The sequence below is a fragment of the Canis lupus genome, chromosome 6, assembly GCF_011100685.1.
Source record: "Canis lupus familiaris isolate Mischka breed German Shepherd chromosome 6, alternate assembly UU_Cfam_GSD_1.0, whole genome shotgun sequence".
Taxonomy (NCBI): Eukaryota; Metazoa; Chordata; class Mammalia; order Carnivora; family Canidae; genus Canis; species Canis lupus.
The window spans coordinates 36957324-36980439 of NC_049227.1; the positions used below are offsets into that span (position 1 = coordinate 36957324).

The window sequence follows — 23116 nt, forward strand, 5'->3', positions numbered from 1 at the left end:
AAAGGTTAACTCCACCCATAGTTTGGAAAGACCCTAAAACAGATGTGTGCCTTTGTATCCTGGTTAAAGAAAAAAAACAACAATCTTCACCCCTTTATCAAAGAGTCCATTTGGGGTGTGTGTGTGTGGGGGGAGCGTGCGTGGTTTCATTTCAGCCCATGAAACAGCAGGCATCCAGGGACCCAGAAGATGAGGCTCAGTTCTCCAAGATCCTTTAAACCCTGAGATTCTCTAAATATGTTTTACTTAAGTTTTAGTTTTGAAAAAGACCTTGCATGATGGCAATACCAGATGCACACGAAAGAGGAGAATGCGGACGCAGGAGAGGCAAGCGCCGGCAGCCCTGGTGTGTCAGCATAGACCACGGTCTCCGTGGGGTCTGCTTCCCGGCACTTTCAGAGGAGCTGTCGTCATGGTCTGTGCACAGCTGTGTTCTGGCCTTCTTGCTCTAAATGCACAGAATGACCTGACCCCCAGCCCGAAGGTCCCTGTGCTGCAGAAGCACCTTCTGGTGCTTCTTCCTGTGGGAACGAGGGAGAGCCAGGGGCCTGGGCATGTGGATGGAGAGTGGAGTGATCCTGCCCAGCTCCTCAGATCCCAGTCCTGGAGGCAGCTACAGTTGGCCCAGGGGAGGCACCAGGGTCTCCCTGGCTGTCCCTGGCCCAAGAGCGTCGTCCCCTAGCACCCTGGGACTGCCCCCTGGGCATGTGGCCTGGGTGCTCTGCTTCTCAGCCCACGGTGGTACATGTGGCTTCCTCTTGGTTCTGGAGGTGGCTGGATCTTCAGGTATCTGAGCCTTCTGGCTACCGGGACCCGCAGCAGTAGGCAAATTGGGCTGAGCTGTCCCCTTCCGAAATTCCCTGAGCTGTTGGAGAAGCTGACTTTTTCTGGTACAGTCCCTGTGACACAAGAGAAACCACCTCAGCCAACACCAAGTGGAGCCAGACCTCCCAACGCGAGGAGGCCAGAGCGCTTCCAGAAGTGTGTTCCCTGGTTCTCAAGACAGTAAGGGAGAGATTTAGGCCTCTCAGCTTGTGCTGAGGGCATGTCAGCATGTTGAAGGCTTCTAGGAGCAAAGTGGGGGCCTCTGCATGGTGGGGAGCGGGCCTTCTCTGAATGTGACACTGCACTTCCTACCTCACCCAGGCCTTTCATCTCTAGCCAACAACCATCACTACCCGATCCCGACATCGCTTCACTTCCAATGCTATCATTAGTAGGGAGCAAATCAATTTGGGGAACTGTTTTTCAGAAGGCAAGGACTAATCCCCTCTCAGGAGCGAACTAAGGTGTCCTTGGTGTGTTGGGAGGACAGCCATCCAGGCTGGGCCCCAGGTGGAGTACCACGGGCCACCTCCCGGACCACTCCTAGGCCCACACGTGCTGGCCCCCTGTGGGTCAGACAGAAATGAAACACAAATGTTAAATGTGTCCGGCTGAGGCCTTGCTGTGGAAAGCAGAGATGGGACGTCCCCGGGTGGTGGGAGCCCCTTGGTGCTTACCGTAACCCTCGGGAGGAAGGACACTCCCGCTCGGCTGGGCCCCGCTGGTCTCTGAGAGCTTCTGTGTCCTCTTCCTCTTCCTCGCTGTCAGAGGAACTAGAGCTGGGGCTGAGGGAAGAGGAAAGCTGGCTTCACGGGATGTTGACACAAGGCCACTGGGACTTCCTGCCAAGTGGAGGGACATACCCCAGGGCAATGTACCCAAGTCCCCACTCTGTTTGCTTAGAGTTCCACCTGGGTTCTTCCCTACCTGCAGGGAGAGCCTGCTGGAGGGACCCAGTGGGATTGTTGGCCAGGCTCAGCTCCTGGCCTAAAGTACTTCTCCACTGAGCGGTGCCCTGGGACCAGCCCACACTGGCCTTACTCCCACCTGTCCATGCCCCTGCTCCTCCTGAGGCCAAGGTGACCACTGCAAAGCAGGGCTGTCACCACTCCTAGTACCTTTCCAAGGCCCCGACGTCTGATGGCTCTGAGGGCCGCAGATCGATGAAGATGGTAGGAGGCTCTGCTGGGCTCCTTGGATGTGTGCCCTTGGCCAGTGTCAGGCCCAGCTCAGCCTGGAAGCCCGGTTCCATCGGAGCAGATCTGAGATGAGAGAGTAAGGCTTTCTGAGTCACTTCTGGGTAATTACCCGGTGTGACCTGAGCTAGGGCCTGTAGGAGCACCTGTTCTTGGGCTCTTCAGAACAGCCCTCCAGAGTACCAGCACCGTCCATCAGAACTATCTGGTGGGGATTGAAATGTTCTAGAGCTGTGCTTCCCAGGGTGGTGGCCACTAGCCACAAGCAACTATTTAAATTTACTTATAAGCTAATTAAAATTATATTTTATTTTAAAATAAATTTTAGGAATGCCTGGGTGGCTCAGCAGTTGAGCGTCCACCTTCAGCCCAGGGCATGATCCTGGTCCTGGGATGGAGTCCCACATTGGGCTCCCTGCATGGAGCCTGCTTCTCCCTCTGCCTGTGTGTGTGTGTGTGTGTCTCATGAATAAATAAGTAAAATCTTAAAAATAAAAAATAAAAATGAATTTTAGGGGCGCCTGGGTGGCTCAGTCGGTTAAGCATCTGCCTTCAGCTCAGGTCATGATCTCGGGGTCCTGGGATAGAGCCTGCATTGGGCTTCATGCTCAATGGGGGGCCTGCTTCTCCCTCTGCCTCTGCCTCTCCTCCCACTTGTGTGTGCTCTCAAATAAAGGTCTTACATTTTTTTAATAAAATAAAAATAAATTAAAAAATTCATTTCCTCAGTTGCATCAGCTATGTTTCAAGCATTCAGTAGCCATGGGTGGCCAGCCAGTGGCCATCAATTGAACAGTATGGGTCTAGATGTCGCTTTTTTTAAAGACTTATTTGAGGGAGAGACAGGGTATAAGGGGGAGTAGGGAGTGGGGCAAGGGGAGAAGGAGAGGGAGAAGGCAGCGTACTCCCAAGTGTGGAACCCAAAATCATGACCTGAGCCGAAACTAAGCGCTGGTTGCCCAACCACCTGAGCCACCCAGGCACCCTAGATATTTCTGTTGGTCACTGGGTCGGCGGGAACAGAAGCCCATTCATTGGCTCTCAGATTCCTAGAAACGAGTGGAACAACCAAAGTGTGGGAAACTAGGTTTTAAGGGATCCCAGTGCCCTGTGCCCACCTCTGCTCCTCCAGCCTGTCTTTCTCACTACAGCTGGGGCCTTTCTTGCCTTCCACTCCCTTCCAGAGGTGGGGAGATTGGAAATTCTCAGAGAAAGGCTCTGATTGGCTGGCTCGGGCCAGACAGCAGGGTTGGCCTCATTAACAGCCACCAGGGGGGCAGGGCCCTGCTCCAGGACGCCAGTAGATGGAAAAGGAAGGGTCCCCATGGGGTGTGCAAAGAGCAGGTGCTTTGGGGCTTGAGTCCCAGCTCTGCCGTGTAAGGCCTGGGTAAGTCTACCTGAGCCTCAGTTTCCCCATCTATACAATGGAGAGAATAGCAGCAGCCGCCCAATCAGAGTCTTGAGGTGAAATGAGAAACAGACATCGAGCGCCCCACCCAGAGCGGACCTGAGCCTAGCGGCCCCGACCAGTTCCACAGAGAGGACAGGAGTCTCACCTGCTGCCGGCCTCCTGCGGCTTGGTGTCCTGGGGCGCATCAGCGGGCACCTTCCAGGCAGAAGCGCCTCTGGACTGTGCGGCACACAGAAGGGTGAGCTGGTCCATGAGTCTGTCCTGGGTGTTGGGCTGGATGCGGTCTGATGGGAGAGATGGCGGGGAGGCTGCTTAGTGGGGACACCCGCTGTTTGCTTACAGCGGTCTGAGCCTTAGGGCCCCTCAGGCTCCCTCGTGTGGCTATAGCTCGCCGTGCGCCCCCTGCCACTCACAGCCCTCCCGCTCCTTTTTTTTTTTTTTTTAAAGAAATGTGTTTACACAAATCACTTTTTTTAAAGATTTATTTTTATTTATGAGAGAGAGAGAGAGAGAGAGAGAGGCAGAGACACAAGAGGAGGGAGAAGCAGGCTCCATGCCAGGAGCCCAACACGGGACTCCATCCTGGGACTCCAGGATTGCGCCCTGGGCCAAAGGCAGGCGCTGAACCACTGAGCCACCCAGGGATCCCCGTTCTCGCTCCTTTACCTCACTTCCTCACCCCAAGTCCCACGCGGCGGAGGGAACCACAATGAACAGTTCTGCGCTGCCTTCAGCCCAGGGCCTGATCCTGGGGACCTGGGATCGAGTCCCAGGTCAGGCTCCCTGCATGGAGGCTGCTTCTCCCTCTGCCTGTGTCTCTGCCTCCCACCCCCTCTCTCTGTGTCTCATGAATAAATAAATAAGAATAAAAAGTTGTGTGTTCACTTAAAGAAAAAAAAAGCAGCAAGATTATCCTCTATAGATTTTTTTTTTCACTGAACAGATTGTCTTTCTGTGTCAATACACATAGATTCACTTCACTGAGCTTGAGAGCCTTCTGTGGTGTAGCCGACTGAGCCTGACTCCTGTTGAATATTGAATCTGGGTCATTCCCAAATCTCCCCAATCGTAAACCGTGCCATAAGGAACGTCCTGGAGTACCCAGCTTTATCCACTGGGGTAAGTAAGCTAAGCAGGTAGGGCAGGCCCTGCCTGGAGGAGGGATGGTTTCTCCACACGCTGTAAGGCGTTAGAGTACAAACCCCTGCTGAAACAGCACCAGGGCCGGTCAGCCAGGCGGCGGGAGGGGGGGGGGTGCGCTCTGGAATTGGAGGCTGGAACCCCAAACGCTGCTCTTTGCATCAGGCCAGCCTCCACTTACCTTTGTGGCTGGAGAGGGGAGGAGGAGCTTTCCTTTTATTTACAGAACTGCCCAGAGCAAGGTCAGAATGCAGCCAGTAATCCCAGCCTTGGCTTTCTTTTAAATGGGGAGGGGGTAGAAGCGGCTGTGCTTCGGGCTGGCTGAAGGAGCACCAGTCACAGAGGAAGGCCCAAGGAGGTGGGCAGGAGGGAAAGGTGTCACTCAAAGGTCGGGACCTGCCTGAAGGTCCCTCTCATATCCCCAGAGCCTCAGAGCCTTGTCCACTTCCTCGTAGGGGGTCATATATATAATGAGCGAATGAGTGAATGAATGAATGAATGGATGGATGGAAGTTTCCGCAGACTGGCACTGGTGTGTTCGGGGGCGTGAGGGCTGAGCAGCAGAGAGGATGTGGTGGGCTCCAGGGCTGTCCTTATTTTATTGAGAGGGCCTAGAAGGAGCTGCTTGTGGGGATGCACTTGGGGCCTGGCGTTCAAGGTCAGACCTCGGCCCAGGCGGTCAGCTGCCCACCACGTGGCTCCGGGTGCGCGATCTCCCCTGTCGCCTTCTCGCCCTGCCAGACTCTGAAGGATGTGATCCAAATCCCACTCTTCAAGTTCCTGAAATAATTAAAGCAGTGATTACGAGGCAGCCGCAGGGCCTGGCGGTGGGAGTGCCCGATTCCACAGCTGCCGCGACCAATGGAGGCCATCGTGGGTTGTCACGGGTTAGAAGTCAGGGACTGGGTGCCTGCCCACCTGGGCACTCTCTCCCACACCTCCGTCACAGTGGGGGAGAGGGGCACAGCACCTCCTGCCGTCTCCTTCCTATGCCTTTTTTGAGCAATACTTTTGTTTTTGGCACAAATGCTGTTTGGCCTGGAAACCCGGTGTTTTCTTAAAGCTCTCTAGGCCCATACAGGTTTAAAGTCGTGGGAAGCTTCAACGTGTTGCTCTCTTAAGGAACTGATTGTTCTGGGCCGGCCCCTATCACTGGCCCTATCACCCTATCATGGGAGGACTTGTAAGAGAGCGCTGGAGGCGCCTGGGTGTGATGAGAGGAGGGAGGAAGTGAATTAGGAGCTTGTGGACTCTCCTGCAGCTCCTTGCAGCCCTAGAGGTGAGTGAAAACAAGTGCCTCAGGCCAAACAGGATAGAATGTCTTATTTAAGCAGCAATTGGTAAGAATGAAATTGGGGAAAATGACCTTCACGCACAACGTGATGCCAGTTTTCTCTAAGTTGTTAAGAAAATCATCAAAATTTGCAAATAAGGCAAAAAAGAATTGTACAAAGTTTAGATGTCATGCTGGAGCTTTTCTGATGAGCCCACCTCCCTGGGGTGGGGAGCGGTAATTTGGTTTCTAGGGTTGGCCAGGGTCCACCCATGGTAGGACTTTGTAAAACTGAGAACACGTGCGGTGGTTTTCTCTGTCCCGTAGAGATAACTCCAGAGGTAACAAATGGCTTTGTTGACTTGCAGGATGTGGACCAATTGTGTACTTAATGTGCAATTTTATCTCAACATCCCTTTCTTTCTCCCCAGTGTTTTACAAAATCCCAGTTTTCCATAGTCTCTTTGAACTGGCTTTATCATCCTGCTGGTTCCCTCATTAATGAGCTAAACAGTGTTAACGGGTGCTCACACTATCTGTTTTAACAAAATTTGTTCTAGATCTTATATGTGGTCGTCTGTCTTTATAAGCATGCTTCAGATTAGTGTTCTTTACTTTTCTTTCTTTCTTTCTTTTTTTTTTTAAAGAAGTCTGGAGTCTCTTTGCTCTTCCTTGTTCTTGTTACCTTTACCTGAGGATGGTCTGTCTGCTGGGACCACACCCACCCTGGGACAGGCAGACAGGCATGACCAGCCGCTGGGGGACCTGGAACCTAGGGGCCTAGGTCATTGCTATAGACTGTGTCCCTCCAAAACTCACAGTGTAATGGTGTTTTGGAAGTGGGGCCGCCGTGAGGTGATCAGTAGGTCAGGAAGGTGGAGCTCTTATCAGAGACCCAGAGCCTTCCACCGAGGCCACGGCCAAAGATGCTGTCTATGAACCTGGAGAGAGGCTCTCACTGGACATCGAATGTGCTGGGCGTTGTGGTCTTGGGACTCCCCCAGTCTCTAGAACCGTGAGAGATGATTTCTGGGGTTTAAGCGCCCCTAGTCTATGAGAGTTTGGCACAGCAGCCCATAGACTGGGACAGGTGTAGAGGGTGGGCCTCAGGTTGGCCTGTGGAGGATGAGCTAATGGCCACTTCCTCCAGCTTCCTGGAGGAAGCTCAGGCCAGGGAGGATGCCTACCTTGAGGGAGAGCACTGGAGGTCCTTCCCGAGACCCCTCTGGGGGCGTTTCTGGTCTCAGACCTGCTGCTGGTGCGGTACAGGATGCCCCCTCCACTTGACTTTGGCCACTGCAGGCTGAGTCCCGGGCATCCCGGGTAACTTTATAGAGTATGTCCTTCTCAATCATCTTCCTTCTCTCCTTACGGAGGGCTCTACGGCCTATGGAGTCTGCACCCCAACAGGCCCGTGAGGCAGCGCTGGGGGGCTCTGTTTTCAGGTTGCCTTCCCAGGGAGAGAAGGTGGCTTCTTCCTGGGGCCCCCAGGGATGACTCTGGGCCCCCTGGTTGCCTTCCCGCCACATGGGGGTGTCCTCAGGCATTCGAAGAAGGGAACTGGCCTCCTCACAGCTCTCCACAGGCCCTCCAGGATCCCCGCCTTGTAGGGACGCAGAAGCCTTTGTCCTTGTGCCCCACTGCCTCTGGGGTTCTGGAGTGAATCCCGCGGGTACCACGCCTGGCTGTGGGAAAACAGGTGTCTTCAGCATCCTCCAAACCTTACTTTAGGGAATTTTTATGTGTGTGGTAAAATATGTAACATAAAACTTGCTATTTTTGCCCCTTGTAAATCCTACAGTGGCACTAAGTGCATTCCTAATGTGTAACCATCACCCTTCTATTTTCAAAGCTTTTTTATCACCCCAAAGAGACTGTACCTTCCCACGCCCCAGCCCTTAGTAACCACTGTCTACTTTGTCTCTATGGATTTGCCTATTCTAGATCTTCCATGAGTGGAATCCTACACTGTCTGTCCTTTTGTGTCCTTATTAGCTTCGTGTTCCTAAGGTCCACTGAGGTTGTAACATGTGTCAGTACTTGATTCCCTTTCATGGACTGCATGGTGTTCCAATGTATGGATAGAGCACATTTTGTTGGTCCATTTTGTGTGTTGTGGACATTTGGGTTGTTTCTACATTTTGGCCATTGCGAATAGGCCACATGGCTATTGAGGGGTGACAAGAAGAAAGCCAGGACCTTTGACTCCAGAGCAAGCCCACAGTCTCTGCCCTCATGAGTTGGTGCAGGCTTTCCTGTCCCAGACGGGGGGAAAAAAATCCTCCAGAAGAGTTGCTGAGGTAATTGTAGAAATGAAGAAAACACAAGATGAAGTTGTGTGGACATCGCTGCTCCCAAACTAACCAGAGCTCTCGGCAGCCCTTGGAATTTCTGTTTGGGGTTATACTTTAGGATGGCTGAGTGAGCAGGTGATGTCTGTCATGGTGATGGGTGGGAGGCATGCCCTGACTGGTTCTGTAAGACGACTCTGCATCCATGCTTCCACTGAGAAGTGCAGGCTGCTTGGCACATAACCACTCTGTCCAAACCAGCACTAAGAGACTGGACCAGACTCTACAAAGGCCTCCAGCAGCAGGCGGCTAGGAGGACCCCAGCCCCCACTGAAATGCCTGCCCGATCAGGGAAGCGCAATGCTGCAGGAGAATTTAGGGTCTCTTCCAGCCAACACCTGACCTCCCTTTCTTAGAGCATTTACAGAAAAGGGTTTATTATTGTAAGCATGTGTCTTACAGCCCAGAAGCATCTGTGGGGGGCCTGGGAGCCATTCCTTTGGAATGTTCCCATCAGGAAGCACCCAGCCTCTGTCTCCCTTCTCCTGACTTCCATACCTGCGGGTGGACACACCTGGCCCAGTCCCACCCACGCTGACCGGCTCTTTGTGATCTTCACGATTCTGACTCTAGTGCGCCCTGCTCTCCCCCTCCCTCCTCCTCCCTGTAAAACCCCAGTCAGCTCTGCACAAACCGGAGCTCAGCTCTGTCCCCTGCTGTCAGCTGTTAGGGAATAAAGTCTGCTTTCACTGCTTTGTCTGGCTGGCTTGGTCTTTGACATGCGCCATTCCCCTGGTTAATGAGTGACCCTAGTTAGTCATAAGAGTCACAAAGGAGCCAAGCTAGTCTCCTGGAGCTTTTAAGAAGAGCCCAACAGGCCTAACCAGATGGGACCTGCCCAGTGATGAAAGCCTATTAATGGGTTCTATTTATAAAAGCAGCAATTAATTTTAAGCATCAAACTATTAATTTTAGATAGAATTTTTGGTCTCTGGGAAATGCGAATAGAAGAAGATGGAAAATTTGCCCTGATGGTTGGCAAAAACTAACTAGACTATGATGCTTAGTTACAGAATGCGCTGTGGTGTTTTCTAATTGTTTCTTGTGTTCACCTCATCTCTTAAGCTAGGAGTACCTTCTTACCTCTGAATCCCCACTGTCACCCTTATTAAATCAATAAAATTTTAGGGAATTCTGGGCTTTTAACCTCTTTGCCCCCCACTGCGGTTAGGGTCCAGTGAGCATAGACACCCATACCCATACCCCAGTCTGCCCAGAGTCCCCAGAGCCTGCTCCCTACAGACCTCAGGAGACCCATCGACCGCAGCAAGCCAGGCCCTGGCAGGGTCCTCAGTCAGCTCCTCTGACAAGTCTGGGATCAGGGCAGTTTGATCTCGCTGGAAGATGAACAGCTCCTCTGTCCCGCAGTCTGACTGTGGACAAACAAGAGGACTTTGGGATTACAGGGCAGCAGGCAGAGCCAAGGGCTTCAGGATCCACCTGCCCTTGCCCTGTGGCTCTGGAGTCATCTGGGGAGATCAGCTTTCTCCCAGGGGCCTTCACCCTGGCTGGTTCCTGCCACTGATTTAGGAAAGGACTCGGCCCTACAGCCTTGTGAAGGGGAGATCCAGGGCTCCCAGTTCTGCGTACACCCGCCGCCCCTGAAGACTTTGCATACACCAGGTGTTCAGTTAATGCCCGGCATTGAATGAACAGGGCAGCGAGGAGGTAGCTGAAAGAAGAGCCCAGCTTTCGCTTCACCCTACAACTTTTAGCCAACGCGTAAATGACACAGAAACTTGGTATCTCTAAGGGGAGAGGGGACACTTGGAGTCCTCAGCTCACCACGAGGATATCTGGAGGTGAGAGCAAATGGAGACATGACAGGGTGTTAGGGTCACGTTATCCACTCTGTTAGCCTTGCCGAGCACTGGAAGATACCCGAGGCCCAGGCACCTGTGCTGTGTTGATCTTTGCAGGTATCCCAGGTAGCACCCAAATCCAACAGGCTTCCGTCTATCCCCCTTGCGCTTTGCTTAAATGCCTGGTTGCAACCTGTGTTGTGTGGCACCTGCTACTAAGGAGCTCCTGCCTGTGCCTTGTTTACCTTTCACCATCAGTAGGGGCGCAGTGAAGTCCCCAGCATCCACCATGTGGAGACCCTGCTGCACGCATTAAAGGCTGAATTCAGAGTCACTTTTGTCACCCAGTATCCTCCGTTGGGTGTTCAATGTTAGAAACTAGAAACACAATTACCATCATAGTGAGGTGGGGACTCCCAGGTCTGTAACGTTACAAAGGGCTTCTTGTTCTTGAAGAAGCAAAGTAGGTTCCTTAAATGTTTGTTCAATGAATGCACGCTACCATTTCGATGCATCATGATAAGCTCTTAGAGGAATTCTCTAGTCATGGTTTGGGGTCACTGAAATGGTCTGTGAGGATGCTGAGTACCAGTAAATGTATTCAGAGAACAAAGACTGAGATTATGACCAACACAGAAGCTGACAAGCTCCAAAACTGTTCTTGGGTCAGCATCATGTTGCTATGGGAAGAAAGGGCAGTCGGGGCCCAGGAAGACATAGGAAGAAGGTGCTTGCTTACCAAGGAGGAATCTGAGTCCAGAGATGGGAGCTGCTCCCTGACGGCCTCGAGGATGGCATCCCAAGGCCCTATCTGGGAGGCCCAGGGAGGTGAGGACTCCGTATCTTTGTCCTGGGATGCCATGGGGGCCCAGGCTCTGGGGATGCTTCTCAGCATGCCATCATCCAGGCAGCCCTGCAGGGGATACAGGGCGAAATGAGAGGGCCCAGGGGTCAAGGGTCAAGAGCTCTGCTGGGTAGGGGGAGAGGGCTGCCTTTTCGAAGCACCTACCACATCATGGGGGGTGAAAACAGACTGTGCAGTGCAGGCAGAGCCCACAGCTACACAGCTGACCCTTGAACAACACAGGTTTGAACTGCACCGGTCCACTTGTGTGCACATTTTTTTTTCGACAAATACAGTTCAGTACTGTAAATGTATTTTTTCTCATGATTTTCTTTTCTCTAGCTAACTTTATGTGGGAATACAATATAGAATACACTTACAAAATATGTGCTAATCGACTAATTATGTTACTGATCAGGCTTTTGGTCAATAGTAGCCTATGAGCTAATGTTTTGGGGGGAGTCAAAAGTTGTATGTAGAGGGGTGCTGGCTTGTTCAGTTGGTAGAGCATGTGACTCTTGATCTCAGGGTTGTAAATTTGAGCCCCATATAGAGATTATAGAGATTACTTAAAAATCTTAAAAATAAGATCTTAAAAGAAGTTCTATGTGGATTTTTGACAGTGTGGGGGGTTGGCAATCCTAACCCCTGTGTTGTTCAATGGTCAACTATATGTAGATATATAGAGTGATATATAATAATACATATACATATGTAGGTATATGTATATGATAAATAGAATATGTATATATGATATGTAGATTATGTTAATTTTATATCCCACAGAACATAGATACTATTATCTATATTTTACAGACTCAGAGAAGTTATATTGTTGGTAAAAGACAAAGATAGAATTTGTATCAAAGTAAGAGGAGATTTCAAACCTGACTACACTTTACTGCCCCCTTACAAAGGAACAGACATGTTGGAGTCCCCAGGAGATATTTTTGGGGTCACCACTTGAATTAATCCCTAATGCCCGGGGCGCTTAATCAGATCCCTCTCTCTTTTGTGTCCCAGAGTCTAACAGGAGAAGGCCTGGTCCCTGAGGGGTCAAGACAGGGGTAAGAAGGTGGGAGGATGGTACTTGAGAGCCAGTGTCTGGACATCCCTTGCAGCGCCAGAGGCTGCTGTGCCCCTGGCCTGTCTTTATTTATTTATTTATTTATTTATTTATTTATTTATTTATTTATTATTTTTTTCCTGGCCTGTCTTTAAATCGAGGTCAGGGCCCCCATCGGGGTGGCAGCCACAGATGTGAGTGGTGGGGTCCTTGCATCTTCTGCACTCTTGGAAGCCGGAGCTGGAGCTTGGTGAACCCTGAACTGTGAACAGCAGGGTGGGGAGGCACCTCACACACACATCAGGGGAGGTTTTTTTTGGAAACGGGGAAACCTAGGTGGCTCAGTGGCTGAGCATCTGGGGGGGATACGTGGGTGGCTCAGCGGTTGAGCGTCTGCCTTTAGCTCTCAGGTTGTGATCCCAGGGTCCTGGGATCGAGTTCCACGACCGGCTCCCTACAGGGAGCCTGCTTCTCCTTCTGTCTCTCCTCCTGCCTCTCTCCCTGTGTCTCTCATGAATAAATAGATAGGGACGCCCAGGTGGCTCAGCGGTTGAGCATCTGCCTTTGGCTCAGGGTGTGATCCCGAGGTCCTGTGATCGAGTCCCACATCAGGCTCCCTGCATGGAGTCTGCTTCTCCCTCTGCCTGTGACTCTGCCTCTCTCTGTGTCTCTAATGAATAAATAAATAAAATCTTAAAAAAAAATGAATGAATGAATGAATGAATAAGATTTTTAAAAAGAAAGAAACGGGACTCTGAGGGACAGATTGTGGGACAACAGAAGCACCAGGTACTACCAGAAAGACTCTAGGTTCTTTGGGCAGACAGAGCAACTAGGGAGGGAAAGGCACTGGGGGCAGCAGGAAGAACACATATAGTGGCTCAGAGGCTGAAAACTGCCCAGCTTGTTGGCGGAAGGAGGTATCCGTTGCTGGAATAAGCGGTGAAAACTGGCCAGATCGCGCAGGGTCATCCAGCAGCCCGGGGGTTCACGCCTAGAGCTAAGCCCAAGAGCGGGTCCAGCCTCCTCCGAATCCTGGTGCCGCCTCCACATCCGTTTCTTGGCTGCAGCCCGTTGGCCCCGCCCCGGCCCCGCCCCCGGGCGGGCGCCCCGTCGTTATGACAACGAGACGCCAAAGGCCTCCCGCGTCAGGGTTTTACATTTTATTTTATTTTATTTATTTATTTTTTAAATTTTATTTATGATAGTCACACACACACACACACACACACACACAGGCAGAGACACAGGCAGAGGGAGAAGCAGGCTCCATGCACCGGGAGCCCGACGTGGGATTCGATCCCGGGTCTCCAGGATCGCGCCCTGGGCCAAAGGCAGGCGCCAAACCGCTGCGCCACCCAGGGATCCCGGGTTTTACATTTTAAAGCTGGGAAACAGAACACGTCGCGCGTCTTCCCACCCACTCCCACTCCCCGTTTCCCGCCGTCCTGCCCAAATCCCGACCTGTACCTTCGCAGCCGCGGCAGGCCCGAGGCCGCTCACCTCGGGTCCCCGCCTCCCCTCTCTGCGCGGTCCTGACAGGGCTATAAACAGTTCCCAGTGCGTCCCTCCGGTCGCGTCCGCCCCTCGTGCCGCAGCCCAACTACTGAGGCTGCGGTCGCCTTTGGAATACCCGCCCTCGGCAGAGTTCGATTCCTGGGCTGCCAACCGCACTTCCCCCCCTCCCCCCGCTCCTCTTTCGCGACTTGGCGCGTCCTGCCTCTCCTGGGACCGGATTGGTTCCCCCGGCCAGCGGAGGGGCAGGGTAGGGCGAACTCGCCCTGTTCATTGGCTGCCGCGGGCGTCACACTGCGAGCCCGGCGACCTGACCGGAAGGCTCGGGTGCGGGACGGAAGAATTCCACGGCGCCGGGAGCTGCCCCGCGGACCGGCGAGCGTCCGGCGAGCGTCCCGGCGTGCTCCGCGCCTCCCGCAACCACTTCCGGGGCGGAAGCGGGGCCGCGGGGTCCGGGTGCTGCGGCGGCAGCCGGCGCGGAAGGAGCCCGGGCGTGCGTGGCGGCGAGCGGGCGCTCCCGAGGGAGTGCGAAGGCGGCGGCGGCGCGGCGGCGGCGGCGCCCCGGGGCCCAGCGGAGGTAGCTCGGGGGCGGCCGGGCCCCCTCCGCCCACCTGGTGCCGCCCCCTGCCGCGCGCCTGCGGGGCCCGGCCGCTTGCTCGCCGCGGGGGCTTCTGGCCGCACTTCCGCTTCCGCAGCCGCGCGGCGGGGACGGCGAAGCCACGTGCGGTGCGGGGTTACCGGAAGGGGGCGGCCGGCGACGTGGGTGCAGCAGTAGGGGCTCGGGCTGGGTCCCCGGGTCGCCGCAACGAGAGACCTCTTCCCCGTGCTTGTCTGGGTTGAAGGAACCCGGCCCCCTGCGTGGGGATCCGGCCCTACGGATGAGCATAAGCCTTCTCCGCAGAGCAGCTACCCGGTCGTTGAGGGTGCGGCGTGGGGCGCGCTGATGGGGGAGGTGGCATGCGGGTTCGCCCTGCCCGTGCTCCTCGGGCCGGTCTGGTCGTGATCGCCACCCTGCAGGCTGTCAGCCGCCTGGGCCTCGGATAACGGGAGCGACCTCGTGGGCTCCACCCCGGAGGACGGACACGCCCATAGGAGGCTTGGAGGGTGTATCGAAAGGGTCCCTGAAGCGCCCAGGCTCTTTGGGCTCTTACCCTGTATCTCCTGACCAGGACTCCTGAGGTTGGAGTTTCTCACCTGTAGAATGAGCAAGCTGGTTGATCTCCGGCTCCGTGCGTGTCGGCAGGTGGTGGTACCAGAAAGCAGAACTTTGCTCTGAGCTTGGTTTCCTACAGGCCCACCTCAGCTGTGTGACCTGGGGCTTGGAAGCGTTCTTTTAGTAGAGACTGAGATCCTAGTGGCACGTGTGAACTGCTGGGGCACCTTTGGGCCGTGGGAATGGATGTGACCTTCATTTTCCCCATTTCTCTCTTTTCTACTCTTGCTTCCTTGTTCTTTTCCACCCATAGTACAGTAGGAGACACATGTTGCTCATGGACCAAATATTCTAATAGACTAATGGCTTGGCATGAATTTGGTTCGATTTCCCAGGATAAGGGGCTGTCATGATTGTTGCATCTCTGGGAAAGTTCCATCATCGCACGAATTTACCAGTCTATCCCCCCCCCCCATCCCTGCCCGCTTTCCTACTTTAATTTATATATATTAAATTATATATATAATATTATAATATTTATATATTAGTATATATATATTTTTTATTTATTTATTCATGAGAGACACAGAGAGAGGCAGAGACACAGGCAGAGAGGGAGAAGCAGGCCCCTCACCAGGAGCCCATATGAGACTCACGCCCTGACCCGAAGGCAGACGCTCAACCACTGAGTCCACTTTCAAGGAATGTGTAGGTGGATTCCTACTTTGCTGAATACCAATCACATCCTAGTTTCCGTGCTGGGACCTCTTTTCTTTTTTTTTTTCTTTTCTTTTTTCTTTCTTCTTTCTTTTCTTCTTTCTTTCTTTCTTTCTTTCTTTCTTTCTTTCTTTCTTTCTTTCTTCTTTCTTTCTTTCTTTCTTTCTTCTTTCTATTTCATTTATTTATTCATGAGAGACACAGAGCGAGAGCGAGGCAGAGACACAGGCAGAGGGAGAAGCAGACTCCATGCAGGGAGCCTGATATGGGACTCGATCCCGGGTCTCCAGGATCACACCCTGGGCCGAAGGCAGGCGCCAAACCGCTGAGCCACCCGGGCTGCCCATGGGACTTTCTTTTCAAGATTTATTTGTTTCGAATTTTTATACAGTAAAATTCACTCATTTGGTGTTTGGGTTTATGAGTTTTAATTAACATACAAAGTCAACATACCCCACCAGTCAAGAATCAGAACAAGTATATTACCCCCAAATTCCCTTTTGCTGTCCCTTTGTGGTTTCCCCATTCCTAACCCCTGATACCACCCATCTGTCCTCCTGCCCTTCACTTTTTTTTTTTTTTCCGGGAATGTCACATAAATGGAATCATACAGTGGGTAGCCTTTGAGTCTGGCTTCTGTTTAGCACATTGTGTTTGAGGTTCTTTTTTTTTAAAGATTTCATTTATTCATGAGACAGAGAGAGAGAGGCAGAGACAGAGGCAGAGGTAGAAGCAGGCTCCCTGCAAGGACCCCGATGTGGGACTCGATCCTGGGACTCCAGGATCATGCCCTGGGCCGAAGGCAGGCACTAAACCATTGAGCCACCCAGGGATCCCTGTGCAGAGCTAAATTTTGATAGAACTCCAAGTCCAGGGTTCTTTCCCACCACACCCAAGAAGTGATTTGGTCCAGTGACCCAATTAGCATTTCTTGACTGCCCATCCAAGAGGTTGTCGGCCTTCCTGAGTTGTGGAGAATTCCCTTTGCAGGACTGGGGCCTGAGGAGTAATGGAGGCAAGTACACAGCGCAGTGTGTGACTCACCATATGTACTCCTCTTTTTCTGTCTGCTGACAGTCTCATTAGTATCAGCAAGATGGAACTGCCTAAACCTGTACTTATATCATGAAAATTTTCTTTTTTTTCCTCTCTTTCTTTTTCTTTCACTTTTTAAAAAATTTTTTCTTTAAATTTTTATTTATTGGGAAGCCCCGGTGGCTTAGCGGTTTAGTGCTGCCTTCAGCCCAGGGCGTGATCCTGGAGACCTGGGGTCAAGTCCCACATCAGGCTCCCTGCATGGAGCCTACTTCTCCCTCTGCCTGTCTCTGTGTGTGTGTGTGTGTCTCTCTAATAAATAAATAAATAATATTTAAAAAAATAAATTTTTATTTATTTATTATAGTCACACAGAGAGAGAGAGAAGCAGAGACATAGGCAGAGGGAGAAGCAGGCTCCATGCACCGGGAGCCCGACGTGGGATTCGATCCCGGGTCTCCAGGATCACGCCCCGGGCCAAAGGCAGGCGCTAAACCGCTGCGCCACCCAGGGATCCCTCTTTCACTTTTTTAAAGATTTTATTTGAGACTAAAGAGCGTGCACAAGTGGGAAGGAAGGTCAGAGGGAGAGGGAGAAACAAGACTCTGTGCTGAGCAGCGAGCTCGATGAGGGGCTTGATCCCAGGACCCTAAAATCATGACCTGAGCTGAAGGCAGATGCTTTACTGACTGAGCCACCCAGGTTCCCCAGTGAAATTTTTCTAAGTCTGTCCCAGGAGTTGATTGCATTGACAGTTTGCTAGGATAGTGACATAGCTGCCTCCTGCAGGTAGGAGTGTGACCATCCTGTTTCACTCCCTGAAGCCACCAGGAAGGAAAGACCTAACCCCTGGGTCTCCCTCCACAGTGATGTCGGAGCTCAGCGATGAAGCCAGTGAGCCAGAACTCCTGAACCGCAGCTTGTCCATGTGGCATGGGCTGGGTGCTCAGGTCAGCCGGGAGGAGCTGGCCGTCCCCTTGGATCTTCACACAGCTGCTTCCATCGGCCAGTATGAAGTGGTGAAGGAATGTGTGCAGCGGTAAGAGATCTTAGGAAATGTTCCTTCTGCTTAGATTTTGAGTGCCGTCTCTGTGGTTTCAGATCTCAAGTAGAGCTGTCAGTAAGCTAATGGGGCCTCACACACAGTCGTAGACATTTCATACGCATCAGTCAATCCCCGTGTCTCAGTTGTCAGTAATGATTTATGCAGGACATAATAGGTCAGTTTTTATTCCTCCGAAGAGATGATTTAAATTTTTTTTCATGGGCTTCTGAAACATTTCAGGCTTTCTTTAGAGTCATTTTATGGTTTTTACGAATTGCAGAAATGTTCAAACAAAACTAAAATAAAGTTAGAAAGTGAGGTCCTGTGGCCTTCTTTCCCTATGGTTTTTACGAATTGCAGAAATGTTCAAACAAAACTAAAATAAAGTTAGAAAGTGAGGTCCTGTGGCCTTCTTTCCCAAGAAGGGTCGTTTTTATCTCTCATGCCTTCCTCTCCCTTCTAGCTTCTACCATAGAGGAGGAGGAGGAGGTGGGGGGGGTTTCATCTTCCTCTGGGGATTGCCACCTGCAGTCTTATACATATGCTAATGTAGTTTTGGGAAAAGGACCAATCTCTTCACCTCCACCCCCCTTACACCTACCTATCTCCTTGTTTCAGTGTTTCATTGATAACTTGGAGAAGCCATCTGTGTCCATACCTTTTTCAGTTCCTAGGGAGCCAAACCAAAGCTTTGTTTAAGCCTCGTGTTTCTGGTTCCCACGTCTTAGCCATCACTTATAAATATCTGGCCAATTGAGTACAAGTGCAACTCCGTAGTAAGGAATAATCTGTCATACTCCTGTATCAGGGGCCTTAGGAATGTGTAGCTGGGTACACAGGCAGCACATTCCCAGTTACAACTCTATTCCTCTGACATTGTTGGGCGTTTTAAACCTTTGGGTGTGCCTTTTTTTTTTTTAATTTTTATTTATTTATGATAGTCACACAGAGAGAGAAAGAGAGAGAGAGAGGCAGAGACACAGGCAGAGGGAGAAGCAGGCTCCATGCACCGAGAGCCCGACGTGGGATTCGATCCCAGGTCTCCAGGATCGTGCCCTGGGCCAAAGGCAGGCGCTAAACCACTGCGCCACCCAGGGATCCCTGGGTGTGCCTTTTAAATCCACAGTCCAGAATGGCTCCCCAGGGCAGAGGGGAAGTATTTGTGCCCTGGTTGGGATTGTGGCCCTAGCTGGCACCAAGGCTTGCCCACAGTAAGCATAGACCGGGGATTTGAGGGGAGAGGAGGCATCGGAAGGAGGATTGGGCCCAATTGGATATGTCAGAGCCTCAGAGATGCTCTACCAGGGACTTGGCCCTTCTCCAAGTGGAATGAGCACTCCATCAGTGGACCTCATGTGGCCAGAATGAACGGGCCTCTGTGCACTCTCCCAACCAGTGGCTGCCACTCTTTCCTGGGATAAGGACCTTCTGGAATGGCTGCATGGTCATCCCAAAGTCAATAGAAGTTGTCAGTGGATGAAAAATAATTGTCTGGTGGGTGTAGCTTCCTGTGTGCATACCTTTGAGAGGCACAGACTGTGATCGATGGCCACTTGTTGCCTCTACTGGAGGCAGGGATTGTGCCTGAGGAAAGGCTGTGGGACATGACCACCTGGAAGTGGATGTTCTTTCCATACCCCAACCCCAAACCCCAGACTCTAGGCTGGGAAACCCACGTTTGTTTGTTTTTCCTGTGGGAAACGCTTTTCCAGAATTTTGATGGAAATCAATGAGAAAGATAGGATCCTCTGGTCAATGATTTTCCAGGAATGTTTCTGTAGGATGAGGTGACAAGGGAGAAGTATTGTCCATTCTCTGAATCCCTTCCCCTTTCCGTTCAGCCCCAGAAAAGCAGATTCTGGTCTGTTGGTAGAAGACAGTCAAGGCTCCAGGTCACTTACTTGACTCTGGCACTCCTGACAGTCTGAGCCAGATCCTTCTCTTTTGGGGACCTGTGTGTGTAGGCTGGTTAGCCACATCCCTGGCCTCCACCCCCAAATGCCAGTAGGTTTTCCTTCCCCAGTTGTGACAACCTGTAATGTCTCTACACTGTGCCAAATGTCTCCTGGGGGGCAAAAACCACCCCTGGTTGAGGAGCATCTGTGTAGCTGGGGGTAGGAAAGAATTGCTGGCCTAGGGGTAGGAGGAGGGGCCGATGATAATGGGCAATTGGGGGAAGATGACAGCTCTGAGGACTTTTCAGAGGCAGCTGTACAGCAAACAACGGTTTTCCCACCTGCCTCCCCTCCCCTGTGACGTCCAGGGTGTCAGGTAACTTCTGCTTCTGGCTGTATTTCCCACTTTTTCTCTTGGTTCAGCCTCACTGCTGGCTTTGGTAAACCTCACATGTGAGATGGTTGGACACATCTAGCATATCTTGCGTTTGTTTAGGAGAGAGTTAGATTTGAATAAGAAGAATGGTGGTGGCTGGACCCCACTGATGTATGCCTCCTACATTGGACATGATACCATTGTGCACCTGCTGCTTGAGGCGGGGGTGAGCGTGAATGTGCCGACCCCAGAAGGACAGACTCCGCTGATGCTGGCTTCCAGCTGTGGCAATGAGAGCATCGCCTACTTTCTCCTCCAGGTGAGCTATGAGGGGACTTAGGCCCAGAAACGTGAGGGGCTCCTGGCTGCTCTGGTGGAGCTGTGAACCATTGTAACCATAGTGTGTGTATGGATGCATGCTTGAGTAATCATTTTGGTTCTTGCAGTGTGACAGCCTGGAGGGCACCTGCCCCACACACGGGAGCTGAGGCTGTAACGAGCATTCTGTGTTTTCTTGAAGCAAGGTGCTGAGCTGGAAATGAAGGACATTCAAGGCTGGACTGCCCTCTTCCACTGCACCAGCGCTGGGCACCAGCAGATGGTCAAGTTCCTGTTGGACAGTGGAGCAAATGCCAACGTGAGGTGATTACCAGGTCTTTAGTGGTCTCTCTGACTCTGAGGAGGGCAGCTGGGGAGGCAGCCATGGGCCAGAGTGCAGGGTAGCCCCTGCCTCGGGCAGAGGGAACAGGTCTGCCCGGGTCAGGTGTGGTAAGCTTGGGGATAGTCCCAGCTTTTTCCTGCATCTGTCAGGGGACACTAGATGCAGCACTTTCAGTGCCCTGAGCCACATATTCTTTATCTGAAAACTGGGGATAGCAATACGTATGTCATGGAATTGTTAGGGAATTACACGTTCTGTCATATATCACAGCCTGGCATAGTGAATGGCATTTGATTGACGTGCATTAAATGCTAATTCCTTTTTCCTTATGGCCTTTTGTCTATATCGAATGAGGTGATGCTTTGAAAGCAGTCATGAGTTTTATAAGCTGGAAGGGGTGTTGTCTAAAGTGTGTCACGACAATAATCCCCATTCAACACAGCGAGTACCAACCCAGTATCCAGCTGGCACAGTGCACACCCTGGGGGGAAATCATCCCTTGTAAGATGCACCGGAGTTTCACATGCCACTGAGAAAGAAATGTCACTGATTAAAATGCCACTTGCCAGGGATCCCTGGTTGGCTTAGCAGTTTAGCACCACCTTCAGCCCAGGGCGTGATCCTGGAGCCCCGGGCTCGAGTCCCACATCGGGATCCCTGCATGGAGCCTGCTTCTCCCTCTGCCTGTGTCTGCCTTTCTCTCTCTCTCTTTCTATCTATCTCTGTATCTCTCTGTGTGTCTCATGAATAAATACAATCTTTAAAAAAATAAAAATAAAAAAAATAAAATGCCACTTGCCTATGGATTTTAAGATAATTTCTGACTTCAGAGAGGTGAAAATGTGAAAATGGTGTGTCTTAGCCTGGATGCAGCCCAGGATTTAGCCTGGTTCCTGTTTTTTAGACCAGCGTGAGAGAAGTGAGGGTCAGGAGGCATCTGCAGACAGCGCTGAGTGAATCGGAACCAAGCACAAAAATAAGTATTGGGTACTAGGCAAAGTAAGGACAAGGTAGATGGTTATTCTTGGAGCTTTTGGGAGGATTCCTGGAAGATACTGAACTCAAAAGATTGGATCTGGATAGGTGGACAGGAGACACTGGCTTTCAGTGCTCAGTGAAAGGCAACAGCTGCTTTTTTGCTTGTAATTAAAATGGAGATTTAAGAGATGGCAGGTGGAAGAAGCTTAGAAGGAGTGAAGATCAAGAGACAGATTGTCGGGATCCCTGGGTGGCGCAGCGGTTTAGCGCCTGCCTTTGGCCCAGGGCGCGATCCTGGAGACCTGGGATCGAATCCCACATCGGGCTCCCGGTGCATGGAACCTGCTTCTCCCTCTGCCTGTGTCTCTGCCTCTCTCTCTCTCTCTCTCTCTTTGTGTGTGTGACTATCATAAATAAATAAAAATTAAAAAAAAAAAAGAGACAGATTGTCTTTAGGAAAAGACTAGAGCTGATGGTAGAATCAGAAGAATTTATGAAGCTGATGTGTTGATGTGAACATTTCTTCCTGTTTCTGGCAAGAGGGAGACCTCGACGCTTAGGGATAGGTGACAGGCCAGCTTGGTTTTGGTCTGCAGCAGGAAAGCTCTCTTCTCCACTAATAGTCTGGCCTGGCCTCTCTCTTGCAGGGAGCCGGTGTATGGATTTACTCCTTTGATGGAAGCAGCTGCTGCTGGCCATGAAATAATTGTGCAGTATTTCCTTAATCATGTAAGTGACCATGTTTATTACCTTAAAATTTAGTCACAGCAGGTGAGGAATCCTGTCCCTGAAGTATGAGCTAAAACAGAATTTTCTACTGCATAGAAATAGCTGCTCTTCATTTATTCAGCATATTTTCATTGTATCTACTGATGCCAAGTGTTGAGTGGCGCTCAGGGATACAGTGGTGAGTAAAAATAGACACCTTTCCTGTCATAATTTTGAAGATGCTATTATTTGAAAAATATGGAAAATATATTTTAAAAAGTAAATAACACTTATGATCCATGACTTAAAAACATGATGTAGAGTAAGAATGCTGAGATTTTCCTTCCTTTTCAACCACCCCCTGTTCCTCCCCAAGATGTCCATGTGGTTTGATAAAGAGACAGCCCAGGACTTCTCTGCATAGGAAGGTCTATCTAGACAGGTGCAAACATGAGTGGGATTCTACTGTGTATTTATTTTCTCCAGCTTTTGGAAAATTGCTTAATATGCCATGGGTTTTTTTTTCCTTATAGGGTATCCTATGTATAGTCCGAGCCATAATTTAGTCAGTTCCTTATTCGAAATTTAGGTTTCTGACATTATACAGTTATAAACAGTGCTCCAGGGACTTGTCTCTGTAGGGGCAGCTTCAGCATGCATGCTGGTATACCGTATCTCTATAGGAGGGATTGCTAGTGTTCACTTGTTACATTTAACAGGCCCTAATAAAAAGACAATTAAAAAATGGTGGGGATCCCTGGGTGGCTCAGCGGTTTACCGCCTGCCTTGGGCCCAGGGCGTGATCCTGGAGACCCGGGATTGAGTCCCATGTCGGGCTCACTGCAGAGAGCCTGCTTCTCCCTCTGCCTGTGTCTCTGCCTCTCTCTCTCTCTCTCTCTCCCCCCATGTCTCTCGTGAATAAATAAATCTTAAAAAAAAAAAAAAAAAGGAAAAAGGATCTGAGTAGACATTTCTTCAGAGATAATTTTTAGATGGCCAATAAGCACATGAAGAAATGCTTGACATCATTAGTCATGTGGGAAATGCAAATCAAAACTACTAGGGGCGTCTGTAATATGAAAGGATAGTAATAAGAGTGGGTGAGGAGGTGGAGAGGTTGAAACC

At 51.2% G+C, this 23116-nt stretch overlaps 2 protein-coding genes across 12 annotated transcripts in view; one reads left to right on the top strand and one right to left on the bottom strand.

Moving 5' to 3' along the window:
• Window positions 1-210: 210 nt before the first annotated feature.
• C6H16orf71 (chromosome 6 C16orf71 homolog) lies at window positions 211-13685 on the bottom strand. Of its 3 annotated transcripts, none has more exons than XM_038540499.1 (9): window positions 13379-13685; window positions 10738-10911; window positions 9441-9569; window positions 7033-7530; window positions 5238-5352; window positions 3578-3716; window positions 1944-2087; window positions 1503-1610; window positions 211-899 (listed from the first exon to the last, which is right to left on the bottom strand). In XM_038540499.1, exons 2-9 carry the CDS (start codon window positions 10891-10893, stop codon window positions 614-616), a joined length of 1575 nt encoding a protein of 524 aa, XP_038396427.1. In that variant the 5' UTR covers window positions 10894-10911; window positions 13379-13685; the 3' UTR covers window positions 211-613. The 3 variants fall into 3 exon arrangements, with proteins under 3 accessions (XP_038396427.1, XP_038396426.1, XP_038396425.1); XM_038540498.1 differs by having other exon boundaries at window positions 13412-13577; XM_038540497.1 differs by lacking the exon at window positions 13379-13685 and adding an exon at window positions 12705-12950.
• Window positions 13686-13945: 260 nt separating this feature from the next.
• The window catches only part of ANKS3 (ankyrin repeat and sterile alpha motif domain containing 3), a 32272-nt gene continuing 23101 nt past the window's right edge, over window positions 13946-23116 (top strand). For 2 of the 9 annotated variants that reach the window (XM_038540513.1, XM_038540514.1), the window contains exons 1-5: window positions 15139-15284; window positions 17196-17367; window positions 19765-19963; window positions 20165-20286; window positions 21931-22012. In XM_038540513.1, the coding sequence (XP_038396441.1) occupies window positions 15281-15284; window positions 17196-17367; window positions 19765-19963; window positions 20165-20286; window positions 21931-22012 (579 nt within the window). In that variant the 5' untranslated portion in view covers window positions 15139-15280. Of the gene's footprint in view, window positions 14001-14138; window positions 14347-15138; window positions 15285-17195; window positions 17368-19764; window positions 19964-20164; window positions 20287-21930; window positions 22013-23116 lie in introns of those variants that run through there. The other 7 variants (XM_038540509.1, XM_038540510.1, XM_038540512.1 and 4 more) reach the window with 6 other exon arrangements.

Excerpts from the sequence above, each read along its gene's own strand:
- C6H16orf71 (XM_038540499.1), bottom strand. The coding sequence starts at position 10,893 with ATGCTGAGAAGCATCCCCAGAGCCTGGGCCCCCATGGCATCCCAGGAC. Across the intron at positions 7,531-9,440 it reads CGGTCGATGGGTCTCCTGAG|CCAGGCGTGGTACCCGCGGG; the intron begins GTCTGTAGGGAG and ends GTTTTCCCACAG. Across the intron at positions 1,611-1,943 it reads GACGTCGGGGCCTTGGAAAG|CCCCAGCTCTAGTTCCTCTG; the intron begins GTACTAGGAGTG and ends CTCTTCCCTCAG.